This window comes from Coregonus lavaretus (genome assembly GCF_964263955.1).
Source record: "Coregonus lavaretus genome assembly, chromosome: 3".
In the NCBI taxonomy this organism is placed as follows: domain Eukaryota; kingdom Metazoa; phylum Chordata; class Actinopteri; order Salmoniformes; family Salmonidae; genus Coregonus; species Coregonus lavaretus.
The window spans coordinates 4,751,043-4,771,328 of NC_139990.1; the positions used below are offsets into that span (position 1 = coordinate 4,751,043).

The window sequence follows — 20,286 nt, forward strand, 5'->3', positions numbered from 1 at the left end:
TAGCTAGCTAAATATTATAGCTAAAAAAGCTTAGCTTGCTGCCAAAGAGCTTGCTAAGATATATATATATATATTTATTACCAGTCAAAAGTTTGGACACATCTACTCATATACAGAAGATAGCCCTATTTGGTAAAAGACCAAGTCCATATTATGGCAAGAAAAGAATGAGTAGGTGTTCTAAAACGTTTGACCGTGTGTGTGTGTGTGTGTGTGTGTGTGTGTGTGTACAGTCGTGGTCAAAAGTTTTGAGAATGACACATACTAATTTTCACAAAATCTGCTGCCTCAGTTTTGATGATGGCAATTTGCATATACTCCAGAATGTCATGAAGAGTGATCAGATTAATTGCAATTAATTGCAAAGTCCCTCTTTGCCATGAAAATGAACTTAATCCCCCAAAAACATTTCCACTGCATTTCAGCCCTGCCACAAAAGGACCAGCTGCCATCATGTCAGTGATTCTCTCGTTAACACAGGTGAGAGTGTTGACGAGGACAAGGCTGGAGATCACTCTGTCATGCTGATTGAGTTAGAATATCAGACTGGAAGCTTTAAAAGGAGGGTGGTGCTTGAAATCATTGTTCTTCCTCTGTTAACCATGGTGCACCAATTTGTAAGTCGCTCTGGATAAATAAGAGCGTCTGCTAAATGACTTAAATGTAAATGTTACCTGCAAGGAAACACGTGCCGTCATCATTGCTTTGCACAAAAAGGGCTTCACAGGCAAGGATATTGCTGCTAGTAAGATTGCACCTAAATCAACCATTTATCGGATCATCAAGAACTTCAAGGATAGAGGTTCAATTGTTGTGAAGAAGGCTTAAGGGCGCCCAAGAAAGTCCAGCAAGTGCCAGGACCGTCTCCTAAAGTTGATTCAGCTGCGGGATCGGGGCACCACCAGTGCAGAGCTTGCTCAGGAATGGCAGCAGGCAGGTGTGAGTGCATCTGCACGCACAGTGAGGCAAAGACTTTTGGAGGATGGCCTGGTGTCAAGAAAGGCAGCGAAGAAGCCACTTCCCTCCAGGAAAAACATCAGGGACAGACTGATATTCTGCAAAAGGTACAGGGATTGGACTGCTGAGGACTGGGGTAAAGTCATTTTCTCTGATGAATCCCCTTTCCGATTGTTTGGGCCCCCCGGAAAAAAGCTTGTCCGGAGAAGACAAGGTGAGCGCTACCATCAGTCCTGTGTCATGCCAACAGTAAAGCATCCTGAGACCATTCATGTGTGGGGTTGCTTCTCAGCCAAGGGAGTGGGCTCACTCACAAATGTGCCTAAGAACACAGCCATTAATAAAGAATGGTACCAACACATCCTCCGAGAGCAAATTCTCCCAACCATCCAAGAACAGTTTGGTGACGACCAATACCTTTTCCAGCATGATGGAACACCCTGCCATAAGGCAAAAGTGATTACTAAGTGGCTCGGGGAACAAAACATCGACATTTTGGGTCCATGGCCAGGAAACTCCCCAGACCTTAATCCCATTGAGAACTTGTGGTCGATCCTCAAGAGGTGGGTGGACAAACAAAAACCCACAAATTCTGACAAACTCCAAGCATTGATTATGCAAAAATGGCTGCCATCAGTCAGGATGTGGCCCAGAAGTTAATTATTTGCATAAACTTAATGTAATTGTCAATAAAAGCCTTTGACACTTATGGAATGCGTGTAATTATACTTTAGTAACATCTGACAAAAATATCTCATAACACTGAAGCAGCGAACTTTGTGAAGACCAATACTTGTGTCATTCTCAACTTTTGACCACGACTATATATATGTATATATATGTGTATATGTGTATATACTGTAGCTCAGTTGGTAGAGCATGGCGCTTGCTTTGCCAGGGTTGTGGGTTCGATTCCCACGGGGGGCCAGTATGAAAAATGTATGCACTCAATAACTGTAAGTTGCTGTGTATAAGAGCGTCTGCTAAATGACTTAAATGTATGTGTGTGTGTGTGTGTGTGTGTGTGTGTGTGTGTGTGTGTATATACAGTGAGGGGAAAAAGTATTTGATCCCCTGCTGATTTTGTACGTTTGCCCACTGACAAAGAAATGATCAGTCTATAATTTTAATGGTAGGTTTATTTGAACAGTGAGAGACAGAATAACAACAAAAAAATCCAGAAAAATGCATGTCAAAAATGTTATAAATTGATTTGCATTTTAATGAGGGAAATATGTATTTAACCCCTTCTCAATCAGAAAGATTTCTGGCTCCCAGGTGTCTTTTATACAGGTAACGAGCTGAGATTAGGAGCACACTCTTAAAGGGAGTGCTCCTAATCTCAGTTTGTTACCTGTATAAAAGACACCTGTCCACAGAAGCAATCAATCAATCAGATTCCAAACTCTCCACCATGGCCAAGACCAAAGAGCTCTCCAAGGATGTCAGGGACAAGATTGTAGACCTACACAAGGCTGGAATGGGCTACAAGACCATCGCCAAGCAGCTTGGTGAGAAGGTGACAACAGTTGGTGCGATTATTCGCAAATGGAAGAAACACAAAATAACTGTCAATCTCCCTCGGCCTGGGGCTCCATGCAAGATCTCACCTCGTGGAGTTGCAATGATCATGAGAACGGTGAGGAATCAGCCCAGAACTACACGGGAGGATCTTGTCAATGATCTCAAGGCAGCTGGGACCATAGTCACCAAGAAAACAATTGGTAACACACTACGCTGTGAAGGACTGAAATCCTGCAGCGCCCGCAAGGTCCCCCTGCTCAAGAAAGCACATATACAGGCCCGTCTGAAGTTTGCCAATGAACATCTGAATGATTCAGAGGAGAACTGGGTGAAAGTGTTGTGGTCAGATGAGACCAAAATGGAGCTCTTTGGCATCAACTCAACTCGCTGTGTTTGGAGGAGGAGGAATGCTGCCTATGACCCCAAGAACACCATCCCCACCGTCAAACATGGAGGTGGAAACATTATGCTTTGGGGGTGTTTTTCTGCTAAGGGGACAGGACAACTTCACCCCATCAAAGGGACGATGGACGAGGCCATGTACCGTCAAATCCTCAGCCAGGGCATTGAAAATGGGTTGTGGATGGGTATTCCATCATGACACTGACCCAAAACACATGGCCAAGGCAACAAATGAGTGGCTCAAGAAGAAGCACATTAAGGTCCTGGAGTGGCCTAGCCAGTCTCCAGACCTTAATCCCATAGAAAATCTGTGGAGGGAGCTGAAGGTTCGAGTTGCTAAATGTCAGCCTCGAAACCTTAATGACTTGGAGAAGATCTGCAAAGAGGAGTGGGACAAAATCCCTCCTGAGATGTGTGCAAACCTGGTGGCCAACTACAAGAAACATCTGACCTCTGTGATTGCCAACAAGGGTTTTGCCACCAAGTACTAAGTCATGTTTTGCAGAGGGGTCAAATACTTATTTCCCTCATTAAAATGCAAATCAATTTATAACATTTTTGACATACGTTTTTCTGGATCTTTTTGTTGTTATTCTGTCTCTCACTGTTCAAATAAACCTACCATTAAAATTATAGACTGATCATGTTTTTGTCAGTGGGCAAACGTACAAAATCAGCAGGGGATCAAATACTTTTTTCCCTCACTGTATATATAGTGTATATAGCCCTTTCCCAACAATGCAAGGTTAAAAAGTAAGAAAACATTAGCAAAAAAGACAAATTAAATAGCAACACAATAAAATAACAATAACATGGTACAAGGTAATAACATTGCTATATACAAGGAGTACCGGTACCGAGTCAATGTGCTGGGGTACGAGATAGTTGAGGGGTTGCAGGGGTGAAAGTAGATGTGATTTCTTCCCGGTACGGGACCTCCTGTGTGTGCATGCATGTCCACCCAAAAAATGCATGGGCATAACAGGCCCGGCCCTGGGCGAGACAAAAAATTATTTTCCCGCTAAACTAGAATAGTGGACAGCAGGTGTTGACAATAAGTTTGGTCTTGGCCCAATTATTTTCTCAGCTAATAGTCAGCAGATATATGCCTATGCTACAAATTTAAATAATTATTAACACATCTGGTTAGTAGGCTATTTAATAATCAGTTCAATGTCAATAACCTATTCTAATATTTTCAATCTGATTACACTGATAAAATCACCAATGTCTCTATTAAATGATTTGTGCGATGATTGGGGAAAAACTCCTTGCAGTCAAGAGAAAATGTGGCTCTGAAAAAGTCTCAAAAGAAAGGTGGATAATGAAAATGGAAGTTTCAGGGTAGAATGGACGACAGGGAAATAGGCATATTTCTCCAACGTCAAACCAGTGTCTTGTTTGCAAATAATTAAATATCCTTATGAATCTAAGCATGGCACTTTCAAAAGTTACCTTTCCACCCAGACAGAGGCTCGACCGACGCAGAAAAATGTAAGCTTCAACTGCTGGCTTCCCTAAAAGCTGCATGGGTTTAAACATATTCTCTTTTCAGAAAATGAAAAGCTCAATTAATTGGGACAGAATAGATATTTTTTATTTTTGTGTCCTCCAATATCGAAGGCCGCAGCGCAGCTTCAGAATGTCATAGAGACTAATCAATATATCCCCATATGCATCAGTCACATCTTTTGTGGGCATTTGAACGCTTGTTTCTAGCGTCACGGAGTTAAGCATTATTATAGAACGCTTTATATTATCTGGACTCTAAAGGTAACAATATGTATCCTTTTTGACCTTGTCTTTAACAAATGGTATGGCATATCCTCACTCAATTTGAGCTCTGGTTTTAACGGAACAGACCAAGCCCTTCCCAGACACGGAGGTATTTAAGGAGTGCATGGTGACAGTATTGGAGGATTTACCGACAAATCTAATTGCATTAGGCCTGACTCCTTATTGATTTTGAAAAGGAAGAAATGGACTCCAACAAAGCCCTCTTGTTGTTAGTGAAGTGAAATGTAAAATACTTTTTGGAGTTCTGTCTTTCCTCTTTCATCTTGATCTCTCTCTCTCTCTCTCCCTCTCTCTCTCTTTCTCTCTCTCTCGACCCTCTCTTTTTCCTCTCTCTCCCTCTCTCTCTCTCCCCTCCATCTCCTCCCAGAACTCTCCTCCCTCTTCCTCTCTTCTTCCTTCCTCTCTGCAGAGGACAAGACCTCTTATGTTACCTCATAAATAATTTAGCTGAAACCTGGCACTTTCTGCTGTGCAAAAAATCTAACCCCCCCCCCCCTCTCTCTCTCTCTCTCTCTCTCTCTGTCTCTCTGTCTCTCTGTCTCTCTGTCTCTCTGTCTCTCTGTCTCTCTGTCTCTCTCTCTCTCTCTCTTTCTCTCTCTTTGTCTCTCTCTCTTGCTCTCTGTCTCTGTCTCTTGCTCTCTCTCTCTCTCTCTCTCTCTCTCTCTCTCTCTCTCTCTCTCTCTCTCTCTCTCTCTCTCTCTCTCTCTCTCTCTCTCTCTCTCTCTCTCTCTCTCTCTCTCTCTCGCTCTCTCTCTTTCTCTTCCCCTCCTCCTTTATTGATGCCTTTGTTCTTCCAGTTGTGACCTTTTGGTGTGAGATTGATTTTCAGGACCTTAGGCAGATTTTTTTGTAATGTCACTCTTTCCGAGTGTGAAATAATCCAGTGGATTAACGTCACTTTTAATGGTGTGACCTTCTCACCGCACGTGTCACTCAGATTACCACAGGTGGTGGTGCCAGTGGGTGTTTTGAAGTGAGATTATAGTCTTGCCCAGTTCCACATCCTCAGTCACTATACCGAGGAGGAGGAGGAGGAGGAGGAGGAGGAGGAGGAGGAGGAGGATTATTAAGGTTATGGCTGCGACCCAAATGGCACCCTATTCCCTACATAGTGCACTTTTGACCAGAGACCTATTGGTGTGGCGTCCCTATGGGCCTTGGTCAAAAGTAGTGCACTATGTTAGATATAGGGTGACATTTGGGATGCAAGCTCTGTCAGGATTATTGCCAGTCAGTCAGTGTGCTTTGCTACTGTCCTTAGATGGTCCATTCACCCTGATAAACAATGATTTTATGTCTAGCCAGCTCGTTATTTTCCACTGTACATTATCGTAATGAAACCAAGTGAAGGACTGTAAATCTGTGTGAGAGGGAATGGAAATGATCCTACATAGCTCTATTGGTTTAGAGACAGTATATCTGCAACGTTTCGATCCCTAATGTTTTCTATAAAGACAGGGAGGAACAGAGAGAGAAAGAGAGCGAGAGAGAAAGAGAGTTGCCTGGCTACCCAGACTCCTTGCTCCGGCCAAACACTATGCCATGCCCACGGACATTAGTTTATTCTCCGCTGGATCAGTCTGGGTCTGAGTACCTCCCTGACTGCGAACACATTCCGGGCCGTCTGATTGGTCCAGAAACGGATTGGTTGGGCTAGAGCCAGAACACACGTGGGTAAAGCGGCGGTTTGAAAATGTGTCATTGGCTTCGATGATGATTGGTTAGAGACGATCCAATCGCTGATGACTTTAGTTTTGCACAACCCCCTGTGCCCCTCGTCACCTCAAACAACTTCAATGATGGCAGTCTCAGACTGAAGTATGCAGCGAAAAACAGAGCAGCGGCCCAATTCAGTGTGAGTCGTCAGGGTAGGAAAAGAGAGAAGAGAGGATGCAAAGACTGAGACGGAATGAGGAACAGAGAGAAAGAGAGGGAGACTTGCCCCCACTCATGTCTTATTAGCCCCTCTGGCAGAGCTGTGCTGTACAAGTATGGTCCACATATTACTGAGGGTATCGACTACCATGACAGGATCGCCTTTGACAACTGCTTGCTCAATAACAAACCACAATTTGCATTGTGAAGTGGATAAAAATATGAGGCAGAGACACGCACCTCCCGGGTATGACACACACACACACACACACACACACACACACACACACACACACACACACACACACACACACACACAGTAAATCTTGATAGGCATATCTGCTGTGTAGCACAGAGCAGCCTTGTTGCCTATAAATGAACCCAGATCAGAATGAAGTGTTCCTGGCAGCCCTGACTGCCCCTCTCCTCAACCCATCCCCTCCACTAGAGTTACTGTTTACTGTATCTCTCTGTGATGAGAGAGGAGGGATGACAATTTGCATTCCAAATGGCACCCTATTCCCTATGGAGTGCACTACTTTTGACCAGAGATTTCTAGGGAATAGGGTGCCATTGGGACACAGCCAAGATCTCAGGTATCTGACAGAGCTCCTGTTGTAAGGGGAAAGGAAGGAAGATGAGGTGGGTGCACTGAGATTTCCGAGGTTGACTGTGACACTTTTCCACTGCTGCTGCTCCTGTGTTGAAAGATCATGACAGATCTGATTGACAGGGTGAACGTGTTGACAGGACAGACATGTTGACAGGGTTAACGTGTTTTTTCTTTTAAAGAGTGAAAGGCAGTGTGTGTGTGGTCAGGCTCCTCTGCTCACAGAAAAAAAGGGCAGCTTGTGCTCATCAAGACAATATTGCCTCCTGTGTTCTTTCTCTCGGTCTCTCTCGCTGCCTCCCTCAGCTTTCCTAGAACGGAGAACAACAACACCATTTTCTTTGAATGAGCATAAACAAGGGAGAGGCATGAATGGAGAGAGTCAGTGATTTCAGTGAGGAGCCTGGTTTCAAATCAAATGTTTAGCAGATGTTATTGCGGGTGAAGCTGCAGGTCTGAAAGGCCACATACACATAGGGCTGGGACGGTAATTGAATAACCGTGTAACTGACGGTTACAGATGAAGACCATGAAAATAAAATAACCGTCAAAAACCGTTTAATTAGGCCTACATTAATTTTAGGAAAAAACACATTTATTTATTAACTTTATTTTCACGTAGATAAACTTGACCTAATAGCGGGCGCACCGATTTGTGCGTCGAAATAGGATCCGTATTTATTTTATTTTTTTGCTTTAATGTTGTGTCAATACGAAAATGCGATAGATCCTCTCCAACCTGGCATTTCTTAATTGGTAGATTAATATTTAGAAGTAATTACCTGAATAATAATAATAAAGTGCCATGATAATAATGTAGTGTAATGGCTTGTTTCAAATAGGTTTTATTAAGAAGCATTTCCATGTTAACAAGTGAACAAACAGAATTGTGACGTCCCCTTTTTACACAGTGCCTTAGGCCTAAGACAACAGTAACATACATTTAAACAAAATGGACACCTACGAAACATAAATGAAAAGAAAAGGAAAAAGCAGTAACTAAGTTCGATGCAATAGTGAAATTCAACGTTTCTTTTGTCTGATAGCCAATGCATTAAGTTGTGTCAATACAAAAATGTGACAATCCTCTCCAATCTACCATTTCTTCATTTGTATACTAGACTAATATTTAGAGGTAATACTAACTTGAATAATAATTGAATGATACTGATATTAACGAAGTGTAATGGTAATAGTTAAGTTGCAGAGAAAAGCCACGTGTGTCTTTTTCAGTCAAAGCCCTACACACACACACACGTGCGCTGAAGGCTGTATCTCAAAGTTGTCATTATACACAGTCCAATGTTTAAACCGAGAGTCCATTATTTCCCTCAGATTTATTTTAACGGTGTAAAAAAAAAGGCTGGTGGTTGTTGTTATGAATTTCGTTAAATTGAAATTACAACAAACGAAAGGTGACTGTGACACATCCTGGATGGAAGATTCAGCTAGCTATTGTCTACTGAAGCTATGGCTCCCTGAACAAGGGCTGTGCTTATTATGGGGTACGTCACACACACAGAGAGAGAGTCAACCCTGGGACTGGGGCCATGTATTATGAAAGAGGATTAAATATGTAAAGGGTCTTCTCCTTCGGGAGCGAAGATGATCCAGACAGAAAATACAGAATAAATAACACGTGACGTTGCTTGGCTGGTTTTTGTGTATCTACAGTGGTTGATCCCAAATGGCAACCTATTCCCTGTGTAGTGCACTACTTTTGACTAGGGCCCATAGGTTTGGTGTCAAAAGTAGTGCACTACCTAACAAATAGGGTGCATTTGGTACTCATACTACATCTACGGTACTCTGTGTAAACTATTTCCATTTTCACTATTTCCATTTTGGATGGACGTTTGGTGTCGTTATACGGTGAAATCATCTCTTGTGGTATGAAATCAAATACTCAGAAGTCTGTGTCCGGTCCCCTGGTCATCTCTGAGTGCAGACGGCATCTTAACCAGTCTTATCTGAGAAAGCCAGGAGGAATCAGACCATCTCTCCATCCATCTCTCTCTCTGCTTAACTTCCTCCTTTCTGCTTTCTCAGTAATATTAATTTTATCCCTGGCTTGAGCCACGCAGGATTACAGTTAACTGCCATGTGTGTGTGTCAGTGTGTGTGTCTGCTAATGCTCCTCAGGCCTGTAACACCTCTGATGCTGCCTACGCTGCTCATATCACCCAGAGCCAAGCACGACCATATCACCCAGAGCCAAGCACGACCATATCACCCAGAGCCAAGCACGACCATATCACCCAGAGCCAAGCACGACCATATCACCCAGAGCCAAGCACGACCATATCACCCAGAGCCAAGCACGACCATATCACCCAGAGCCAAGCACGACCATATCACCCAGAGCCAAGCACGACCATATCACCCAGAGCCAAGCACGACCATATCACCCAGAGCCAAGCACGACCATATCACCCAGAGCCAAGCACGACCATATCACCCAGAGCCAAGCACGACCATATCACCCAGAGCCAAGCACGACCATATCACCCAGAGCCAAGCACGACCATATCACCCAGAGCCAAGCACGACCATATCACCCAGAGCCAAGCACGACCATATCACCCAGAGCCAAGCACGACCGTATCACCCAGAGCCAAGCACGACCATATCACCCAGAGCCAAGCACGACACACAACCTGGCCCCTGGAGATGAGCTGCTGAGGTTGGGTTCAGTAGCAACAGGTTGGGTTCAGTAGCAACACCTCTGCTGAGGTTGGGTTTAGAAGCAACAGGTTGGGTTCAGTAGCAGCAGGTTGGGTTCAGTAGCAACAGGTTGGGTTTAGAAGCAACAGGTTGGGTTCAGTAGCAGCAGGTTGGGTTCAGTAGCAGCAGGTTGGGTTCAGTAGCAGCAGGTTGGGTTCAGTAGCAGCAGGTTGGGTTCAGTAGCAGCAGGTTGGGTTCAGTAGCAACAGGTTGGGTTCAGTAGCAGCAGGTTGGGTTCAGTAGCAGCAGGTTGGGTTCAGTAGCAGCAGGTTGGGTTTAGAAGCAGTAGGTTGGGTTCAGTAGCAACAGGTTGGGTTTAGAAGCAGCAGGTTGGGTTCAGTAGCAACAGGTTGGGTTCAGTAGCAACAGGTTGGGTTCAATAGCAGCAGGTTGGGTTCAGTAGCAGCAGGTTGGGTTCAGTAGCAGCAGGTTGGGTTCAGTAGCAGCAGGTTGGGTTCAGTAGCAGCAGGTTGGGTTTAGAAGCAACAGGTTGGGTTCAGTAGCAGCAGGTTGGGTTCAGTAGCAACAGGTTGGGTTCAGTAGCAACAGGTTGGGTTTAGAAGAAGCAGTTTGGGTTTATTAGCAACAGGTTGGGTTTAGAAGCAACAGGTTGGGTTTAGAAGCAACAGGTTGGGTTCAGTAGCAGCAGGTTGGGTTTAGAAGCAACAGGTTGGGTTCAGTAGCAACAGGTTGGGTTCAGTAGCAGCAGGTTGGGTTCAGTAGCAACAGGTTGGACTTAGAAGCAACAGGTTGGGTTCAGTAGCAACAGGTTTGGTTCAGTAGCAACAGGTTGGGTTCAGTAGCAACAGGTTGGGTTCAGTAGCAGCAGGTTGGGTTCAGTAGCAACAGGTTGGGTTTAGAAGCAACAGGTTGGGTTCAGTAGCAACAGGTTGGGTTTAGAAGCAACAGGTTGGGTTCAGTAGCAACAGGTTGGGTTTAGAAGCAACAGGTTGGGTTCAGTAGCAGCAGGTTGGGTTTAAAAGCAACAGGTTGGGTTCAGTAGCAGCAGGTTGGGTTCAGGAGCAACAGGTTGGGTTTAGGAGCAACAGGTTGGGTTCAGTAGCAGCAGGTTGGGTTCAGTAGCAACACCTCTGCTGAGGCCCACTCTTTTACTCTTTCTGCTATGCTGTAGTTTAATATCTTGGGTATCATACATACAGGCTATTGTAGAAAATGTTTTTTGCAAGGGGTACTGCTTGATGACAGTTTTTTATGTCCATTGATTTGTTTGTTTACTATTTGTCAGTACTATTTGTTAGTACAGTCCTCTGGTTGTTGTTGTCAGTACTATTTGTTAGTACAGTCCTCTGGTTGTTGTTGTCAGTACTATTTGTTAGTACAGTCCTCTGGTTGTTGTTGTCAGTACTATTTGTTAGTACAGTCCTCTGGTTGTGCCCCAGTTACTCCATCTATACACCCAGTGTACAAAACATTAGGAACACCTGCTCTTTCCATGACACAGACTGACCAGGTGAATCCAGGTGAATGCTATGATCCCTTATTGATGTCACTTGTTAAATCCACTTCAATCAGTGTTAATGAAGGGGAGGAGACAGGTTGAATAATTATTTTTAAGCCTTGCGACAATTGAGACATGGACTGTGTATGTGTGCCATTCAGAGGGTGAATGGGCAAGACAAAATATTTAAGTGCCTTTGAACGGGGTATGGTAGTAGGTGTCAGGCACACCGGTTTGTTTCAAGAACTGCTACGCTGCTGGGTTTTTCATGCTCAACAGTTTCCCGTGTGTATAAAGAATGGTCCACCACCCAAAGGACATCCAGCCAACTTGACACAACTGTGGGAAGCGTTGGAGTCAAAATGGGCCAGCATCCCTGAGGAACACTTTCGACACCTTGTAGAGTCCATGCCCTGACGAATTAAGGCTGTTCTGAGGGCAAAAGGGGGTGAAACTCAATATTAGGAAGGTGTTCCTAATGTTTTGTGCACTCAGTGCACTACTTTTGACCAGAGCCCTATGGTGCAATTTGGGATGCAGGCCAAGCCAACGGCACTTTTGCTATTGCAGTATTTGGCCTGATCTGGGATCTGTATAAGTGAGTGTAATGAATACGCTTAATGAACCTGTACCCTGGTCAGTGGTGTAAAGTACTTAAGTAAAAATACTATAAAGTACTACTTAAGTCATTTTTGTGGATATCTGTACTTTAGTATTTATACTTTTACTTCACTACATTCCTAAATAAAATGATGTACTTTTTACTCCATACAGTTTCCCTGACACCCAAAAGTACTCATTACATTTTGAATGCTTAGCAGGACAGGAAAATTGTTTAATTCAAGGAAACATTCCTGTTTATCCCTACTGCCTCTGATCTGGCAGACTCACTAAACACAAATGCTTCGTTTGTAAATTATGTCTGAGTGTTGGAGTGTGCCCCTGGCTATCTGTAAATAAAAATACAATTGTGCTGCCTGGTTTGCTTAATATAAGGAGTGTGAAATGATTTATACATTTATTTTGATACTTAAGTATATTTAGGGTTAGGGTTTTACTCAAGTATGACAATTGGGTAATTTTTCCACCACTTCTTCCATCATGTCTCTCATTAATATTTCATCACTGACCTTGTGAACTCTTGAGCAAATGAATATTGATGTCACTTGGTTTCAAAATAGACTGTGAGAGGGAATGACTGAATGAAGAAGTGTCTCTTCGTGTAGTGGGTTGGTCTACTACTGTATTGTAGTGCTGTGTCAGCAAAACATTTTGAATTTCTGAGCAAATTGATCATTTCTAGTCTATTATATTATATTCTGTCCATTCAATAATGTGACCCCCTCTGTCTGTTTCTCTCCCCTCCAGATTTGGATGAGAGCTCCTCAGTGAGAGGCCCCTCCACACCCCTCCACACCCCTCCACCACCATCATGCCGCCGCCCTCCGACATCGTCAAAGTGGCCATTGAGTGGCCGGGGGCCTTCCCTAAACTCATGGAGATAGACCAGGTCAGTGCCTGATCAAAAAGAGGGGTCCATTGCCCAATAAGCTGCCCAATAGACTGCCTGTACTGCTTTCACACATTGTGTCACAACCAGTGGCGTTATTCCTATGTGATGCTAGTCCTGTGACTGACGGAGTAGTGCAGACGTGATTCTTGTATAGCAGGGTTCCCCAACTGGTGGCTGCCCCGCAGGTTGTTTTATTTGGCCCCCCAAGTTTTCTGAGCAACACAATGACTGTGAGGTTAAAGTGCAGACTGTCAACTCTAACTTTAGGGTTTTTTCATCTATATCTGATGAACCGTTTAGGAATTACAGCACTTTTTGTACATAGTCCCCGCATTTTAGGGGACCAAAAGTATTGGGACAAATTCACTTACAGTGAGGGAAAAAAAGTATTTGATCCCCTGCTGATTTTGTACGTTTGCCCACTGACAAAGAAATGATCCGTCTATAATTTTAATGGTAGGTTTATTTGAACAGTGAGAGACAGAATAACGACGACGAAATCCAGAAAATAAATTGATTTGCATTTTAATGAGGGAAATAAGTATTTGACCCCTCTCAATCAGAAAGATTTCTGGCTCCCAGGTGTCTTTTATACAGGTAACGAGCTGAGATTAGGAGCACACTCTTAAAGGGAGTGCTCCTAATCTCAGTTTGTTACCTGTATAAAAGACACCTGTCCACAGAAGCAATCAGTCAATCAGATTCCAAACTCTCCACCATGGCCAAGACCAAAGAGCTCTCCAAGGATGTCAGGGACAAGATTGTAGACCTACACAAGGTTGGAATGGGCTACAAGACCATCGCTAAGCAGCTTGGTGAGAAGGTGACAACAGTTGGTGCGATTATTCGCAAATGGAAGACACACAAAAGACCTGTCAATATCCCTCGGTCTGGGCTCCATGCAAGATCTCACCTCGTGGAGTTGCAATGATCATGAGAACGGTGAGAAATCAGCCCAGAACTACACGGGAGGATCTTGTCAATGATCTCAAGGCAGCTGGGACCATAGTCACCAAGAAAACAATTGGTAACACACTATGCCGTGAAGGACTGAAATCCTGCACCGCCCGTAAGATCCCCCGGCTCAAGAAAGCACATATACAGGCCAGTCTGAAGTTTGCCAATGAACATCTGAATGATTCAGAGGAGAACTGGGTGAAAGTGTTGTGGTCAGATGAGACCAAAATGGAGCTCTTTGGCATCAATTCAACTCGCCGTGTTTGGAGGAGGAGGAATGCTGCCTATGACCCCAAGAACACCATCCCCACCGTCAAACATTACATTTACATTTACATTTTAGTCATTTAGCAGACGCTCTTATCCAGAGCGACTTACAGGAGCAATTAGGGTTAAGTGCCTTGCTCAAGGGCACATTTACGTCATTTAGCAGACGCTCTTATCCAGAGCGACTCACCAATTGGTGCGTTCACCCTATAGCCAGTGGGATAACCACTTTACAATTTTTTTTGGGGGGGGGGTTGAAGGATTACTTTATCCTATCCCAGGTATTCCTTAAAGAGGTGGGGGTGGAAGGTGGAAACATTATGCTTTGGGGGTGTTTTTCTGCTAAGGGGACAGGACAACTTCACCGCATCAAAGGGACGATGGAAGGGGCCATGTACCGTCAAATCTTGGGTGAGAACCTCCTTCCCTCAGCCAGGGCATTGAAAATGGGTCGTGGATGGGTATTCCAGCATGACAATGACCCAAAACACACGGCCAAGGCAACAAAGGAGTGGCTCAAGAAGAAGCACATTAAGGTCCTGGAGTGGCCTAGCCAGTCTCCAGACCTTAATCCAATAGAAAATCTGTGGAGGGAGCGGAAGGTTCGAGTTGCCAAACGTCAGCCTCAACCTTAATGACTTGGAGAAGATCTGCAAAGAGGAGTGGGACAAAATCTCTCCTGAGATGTGTGAAAACCTGGTGGCCAACTACAAGAAACGTCTGTCATTGCCAACAAGGGTTTTGCCACCAAGTACTAAGTCATGTTTTGCAGAGGGGTCAAATACTTATTTCCCTCATTAAAATGTAAATCAATTTATAACATTTTTGACATGTTTTTCTGGATTTCTTTGTTGTTATTCTGTCTCTCACTGTTCAAATAAACCTACCATTAAAATTATAGACTGATCATTTCTTTGTCAGTGGGAAAACGTACAAAATCAGCAGGGGATCAAATACTTTTTTCCCTCACTGTATATGTGCATTAAAGTAGAAAAAAGGTAATATTTGGTCCCATATTCAAAGCACGCAATCATTACATCAAGCTTGTGACTTTACAAATTTGTCAGATGCATTTGCCTCCGCTCCCTCTATCTCTCCTCCCCTCCCTCTGTCTCTCCTCTCCTCCCCTCCCGCTGTCTCTCCTCCTCTCTCTCTGTCTCTCCTCCCCTCTCTCTGTCTCTCCTCCCCTCCCTCTTTCTCCTCCCCTCCCTCTGTCTCTCCTCCCCTCCCTCTGTCTCTCCTCCCCTCCCTCTGTCTCTCCTCCCCTCCCTCTGTCTCTCCTCCCCTCTCTCTGTCTCTCCTCCCCTCTCTCTGTCTCTCCTCTCCTCCCTCTGTCTCTCCTCTCTCTGTCTCTCCTCTCCTCCATCTGTCTCTCCTCCATCTGTCTCTCCTCCCCTCCCTCAGTCTCTCCTCCCCTCCCTCTGTCTCTCCTCTCCTCTCCTCCCTCTGTCTCTCCTCTCCTCCCCTGCCTCTGTCTCTCCTCCTCTCTCTCTGTCTCCCCTCCCCTCCCTCAGTCTCTCCTTCTCTGTCTCTGTCTCTCCTCTCCTCCCCTCCCTCTGTCTCTCCTCTCCTCTCCTCCCTCTGTCTCTCCTCTCCTCTCCTCCCTCTGTCTCTCCTCTCCTCCCTCTGTCTCTCCTCCTCTCTCTCTGTCTCTCCTCCCCTCCCTCTGTCTCTCCTCCTCTCTCTCTGTCTCTCCTCTCCTCCCTCTGTCTCTCCTCCTCTCTCTCTGTCTCTCCTCCCCTCCCTCTGTCTCTCCTCCTCTCTCTCTGTCTCCCCTCCCCTCCCTCTGTCTCCCCTCCCCTCCCTCTGTCTCCCCTCCCCTCCCCTCCCTCAGTCTCTCCTCCTCTCTCTCTGTCTCTCCTCCCCTCCCTCTGTCTCTCCTCCCCTCCCTCTGTCTCTCCTCCCCTCCCCTCCCTCTGTCTCTCCTCTCCTCCCTCTGTCTCTCCTCTCCTCCCCTCCCTCCATCTCTCCTCCTCTCTCTCTGTCTCTCCTCCCCTCCCTCTGTCTCTCCTCCCCTCCCTCTGTCTCTCCTCCCCTCCCTCTGTCTCCCCTCCCCTCCCTCTGTCTCCCCTCCCCTCCCTCTGTCTCCCCTCTCCTCCCCTCCCTCTGTCTCTCCTCCCCTCCCTCTGTCTCTCCTCCCCTCCCTCTGTCTCTCCTCCCCTCTCTCTGTCTCTCCTCCCCTCCCTCTGTCTCTCCTCCCCTCCCTCTGTCTCTCCTCCCCTCCCTCTGTCTCTCCTCCCCTCCCTCCCTCTGTCTCTCCTCTCCTCCCTCTGTCTCCCCTCCCCTCCCTCTGTCTCCCCTCTCCTCCCCTCCCTCTGTCTCTCCTCCTCTCTCTCTGTCTCCCCTCCCCTCCCTCTGTCTCCCCTCCCCTCCCCTCCCTCAGTCTCTCCTCCTCTCTCTCTGTCTCTCCTCCCCTCCCTCTGTCTCTCCTCCCCTCCCTCTGTCTCCCCTCCACTCCCTCTGTCTCCCCTCCCCTCCCCTCCCTCAGTCTCTCCTCCCCTCCCTCTGTCTCTCCTCCCCTCCCTCTGTCTCTCCTCCCCTCCCTCTGTCTCTCCTCTCCTCCCTCTGTCTCTCCTCTCCTCCCTCTGTCTCTCCTCCCCTCCCTCTGTCTCCCCTCCACTCCCTCTGTCTCCCCTCCCCTCCCTCAGTCTCTCCTCCCCTCCCTCTGTCTCTCCTCCCCTCCCTCTGTCTCTCCTCTCCTCCCTCTGTCTCTCCTCTCCTCCCTCTGTCTCTCCTCTCCTCCCTCTAGCTCACCTATCTATCCCCTCCCTCCCTCCCTCTCTCCCTCTATCTCTCCTCTCTCCCTCTATCTCTCCTCTCCTCCCTCTATCTCTCCTCCCCATCTCTCCTCTCCTCTCTCCATCTCTCCTCTCCTCTCTCCATCTCTCCTCTACTCTGTGGCCTCTGTACTTTAGCAGCATATGCCTGTCTGCCTCCATTGCAGACTGAGTCACTCTATTAATGTGTTAAAGCAGCTCCGCTCAGTGCTCTGGAGCCCATTGAGACTAGCTCTGCATAAATCTAAAGAGCCTCTTCAGAGAGAACTGCTGCGTCACTCCATCATGCAGCACCACAGTTGTCTTTATTTCTCTCGAGAACTCTGCTGCTGTGCCTCCCGGGCCGCTACCCAAACATTTACTTGTTAGCGTCAGAGAATTGATCTAAGTACTGCACATGCTAATGCAATAATGCTAGCTACTGTAGCTCAGAGGGGCTGGAGCAGCTGGGAGGGAGGGATGCTTGTAGCCTGGGTAAGCCTTTGACCTGGGGGTAGAGGGGGATATGGGGAGAAGAGAGCTGGGGCTGGGGTGCCAACGGACATGTCGCCCACTTTTTTGCTGCTAAGGTTGCGTGCGTGTGTTTCCATGCGTGTTTACACTAAAGTTAATACTGGATGTCACTAAAACATACAACTCCTCCCACAACACACCCCCTCCCTTTGTCCCCTCTGTCTGGAGAGGGACTTCATAGTTATACACTATAATTGACGTAGCTGTACTTAAAGGATATTGCATTTTCTAATGACAATGAACTATTTCTTATTTTCTCAGAAAAAGCCCCTCTCAGCCATTATCAAAGAGGTGTGCGAAGGGTAAGAAAATCTCTCTGTCTCTCTCTCTCTCTCTCTCTCTCTCTCTCTCTCTCTGTCTTTCTCTGTCTCTCTCTCTCTCTCTCTCTCTCTCTGTCTTTCTCTGTCTCTCTGTCTCTCTCTCTCTCTCTCTCTCTGTCTTTCTCTGTCTCTCTGTCTCTCTCTCTGTCTCTCTCTGAGTGTTCTTTCAATTTAAAGCTCATGCGTTTTAATGTTTTACATTTTCTTCTTCAGATGGTCTTTGGGGAACCACGAAAACTTTGCTCTGCAAAATGCTGATTCCACTAATTTCTACATCACAGAAAAGGTTGGCCTCTACTTTCTTGTTACCTTTGTCATATTGGACTAAACAATGATATGCATGTTGATTTTAATAATACACTTCAGCATTTTAATGTTTGACATCACACCTCTAAGTTGTCCCTCTCCTTTCTCCGCAGAATCGCAATGACATAAAGAATGGTTCTATACTGCGACTGACAACATCTCCTGTAAGTTTGGGTTATGTATTCATTAAGTTTGTCCTAAAACATACTGAAAGAGGAAGGGAGTCTTTGGTCATGGAGCTCCAATAGTTTCATGTTAAAAGGCTGAATCTCCTTTTTATATTTTTACATTTTTCTCCATTTAAAAGTGAAGTTGAACGTCACATTCCATAGTAAAGTAAACTGAAACCTTTCAGAGTATAGGAGAATGTCAGGGTTAAGTGGAAAGAGACATTTTAGGGTTAAGTTGAGTGATGTACTACTTATTCAACACACAACCATTAAGCCATCATTCCTTCTTGTTTGTAACATGAGGATTGTGTTAGAAACTGAGCATTGTGACAGAGTGTCTGTCATCCCCATCAGGACATCTTCATCTCTCCTGTCCCCTCCTTCCTCCTGTCTTCTTCTTCTTCTTCTTCTTCTAATCCCTCGGATAGATAGCGAGGGTGAGAGGTTATTCTTCCAAAACCTGGAATAGTGGCTGCTGTTGGGGTGAAATTCACTCGAGACAGGCCCATCCAGAGGGTTAGATACAGTGGGGAGAACAAGTATTTGATACACTGCCGATTTTGCAGGTTTTCCTACTTACAAAGCAGAGGTAGAGGTCTGTAATTTTTATCATAGGTACACTTCAACTGTGAGAGACGGAATCTAAAACAAAAATCCAGAAAATCACATTGTATGATTTTTAAGTAATTAATTTGCATTTTATTGCATGACATAAGTATTTGATACATCAGAAATGCAGAACTTAATATTTAGTACAGAAACCTTTGTTTGCAATTAGAGATCATACGTTTCCTGTAGGTCTTGACCAGGTTTGCACACACTGCAGCAGGGATTTTGGCCCACTCCTCCATACAGACCTTCTCCAGATCCTTCAGGTTTCGGGGCTGTCGCTGGGCAATATGGACTTTCAGCTCCCTCCAAAGATTTTCTATTGGGTTCAGGTCTGGAGACTGGCCACTCCAGGACCTTGAGATGCTTCTTACGGAGCCACTCCTTAGTTGCCCTGGCTGTGTGTTTCGGGTCGTTGTCATGCTGGAAGAACCAGCCACGAACCATCTTCAATGCTCTTACTGAGGGAAGGAGGTTGTTGGCCAAGATCTCGCGATACATGGCCCCATCCATCCTCCCCTCAATACGGTGCAGTCGTCCTGTCCCCTTTGCAGAAAAGCATCCCCAAAGAATGATGTTTCCACCTCCATGCTTCACGGTTGGGATGGTGTTATTGGGGTTGTACTCATCCTTCTTCTTCCTCCAAACACAGCGAGTGGAGTTTAGACCAAAAAGCTCTATTTTTGTCTCATCAGACCACATGACCTTCTCCCATTCCTCCTCTGGATCATCCAGATGGTCATTGGCAAACTTCAGACGGGCCTGGACATGCGCTGGCTTGAGCAGGGGGACCTTGCGTGCGCTGCAGGATTTTAATCCATGACGGCGTAGTGTGTTACTAATGGTTTTCTTTGAGACTGTGGTCCCAGCTCTCTTCAGGTCATTGACCAGGTCCTGCAGTGTAGTTCTGGGCTGATCTCTCACCTTCCTCATGATCATTGAGGTGAGATCTTGCATGGAGCCCCAGACCGAGGGTGATTGACCATCATCTTGAACTTCTTCCATTTTCTAATAATTGCGCCAACAGTTGTTGCCTTCTCACCAAGCTGCTTGCCTATTGTCCTGTAGCCCATCCCAGCCTTGTGCAGGTCTACAATTTTATCTCTGATGTCCTTACACAGCTCTCTGGTCTTGGCCATTGTGGAGAGGTTGGAGTCTGTTTGATTGAGTGTGTGGACAGGTGTCTTTTATACAGGTAACGAGTTCAAACAGGTGCAGTTAATACAGGTAATGAGTGGAGAACAGGAGGGCTTCTTAAAGGAAAAACTAACAGGTCTGTGAGAGCCGGAATTCTTACTGGTTGGTAGGTGATCAAATACTTATGTCATGCAATAAAATCCATTTGTTCTGTGTATGTTGACTGCATATCTCTCTTTCTTTCTCTCTCTCTTTCTTTCTTTATTTCTTTCTCTCTTTCTTTCTTTCCAATTCCAATTGAAGGGCTTTATTGGCATGGGAAACATATGTTTACATTGCCAAAGCAAGTGAAATAGACAATAAACAAAA

General features: G+C 45.6%; 1 protein-coding gene across 1 annotated transcript in view; it reads left to right on the forward strand.

Annotated features, from left to right (window-relative positions):
- Window positions 1-20,286, forward strand: part of LOC311126069 (engulfment and cell motility protein 1) — a 148,031-nt gene that overhangs the window by 50,638 nt on the left and 77,107 nt on the right. The window contains exons 2-5 of the mRNA XM_084158473.1: window positions 12,717-12,858; window positions 17,637-17,677; window positions 17,909-17,981; window positions 18,115-18,165. Coding sequence (XP_084014599.1) covers window positions 12,781-12,858; window positions 17,637-17,677; window positions 17,909-17,981; window positions 18,115-18,165 — 243 coding nt within the window. The 5' untranslated portion in view covers window positions 12,717-12,780. The remainder of the gene's footprint in view (window positions 1-12,716; window positions 12,859-17,636; window positions 17,678-17,908; window positions 17,982-18,114; window positions 18,166-20,286) is intronic.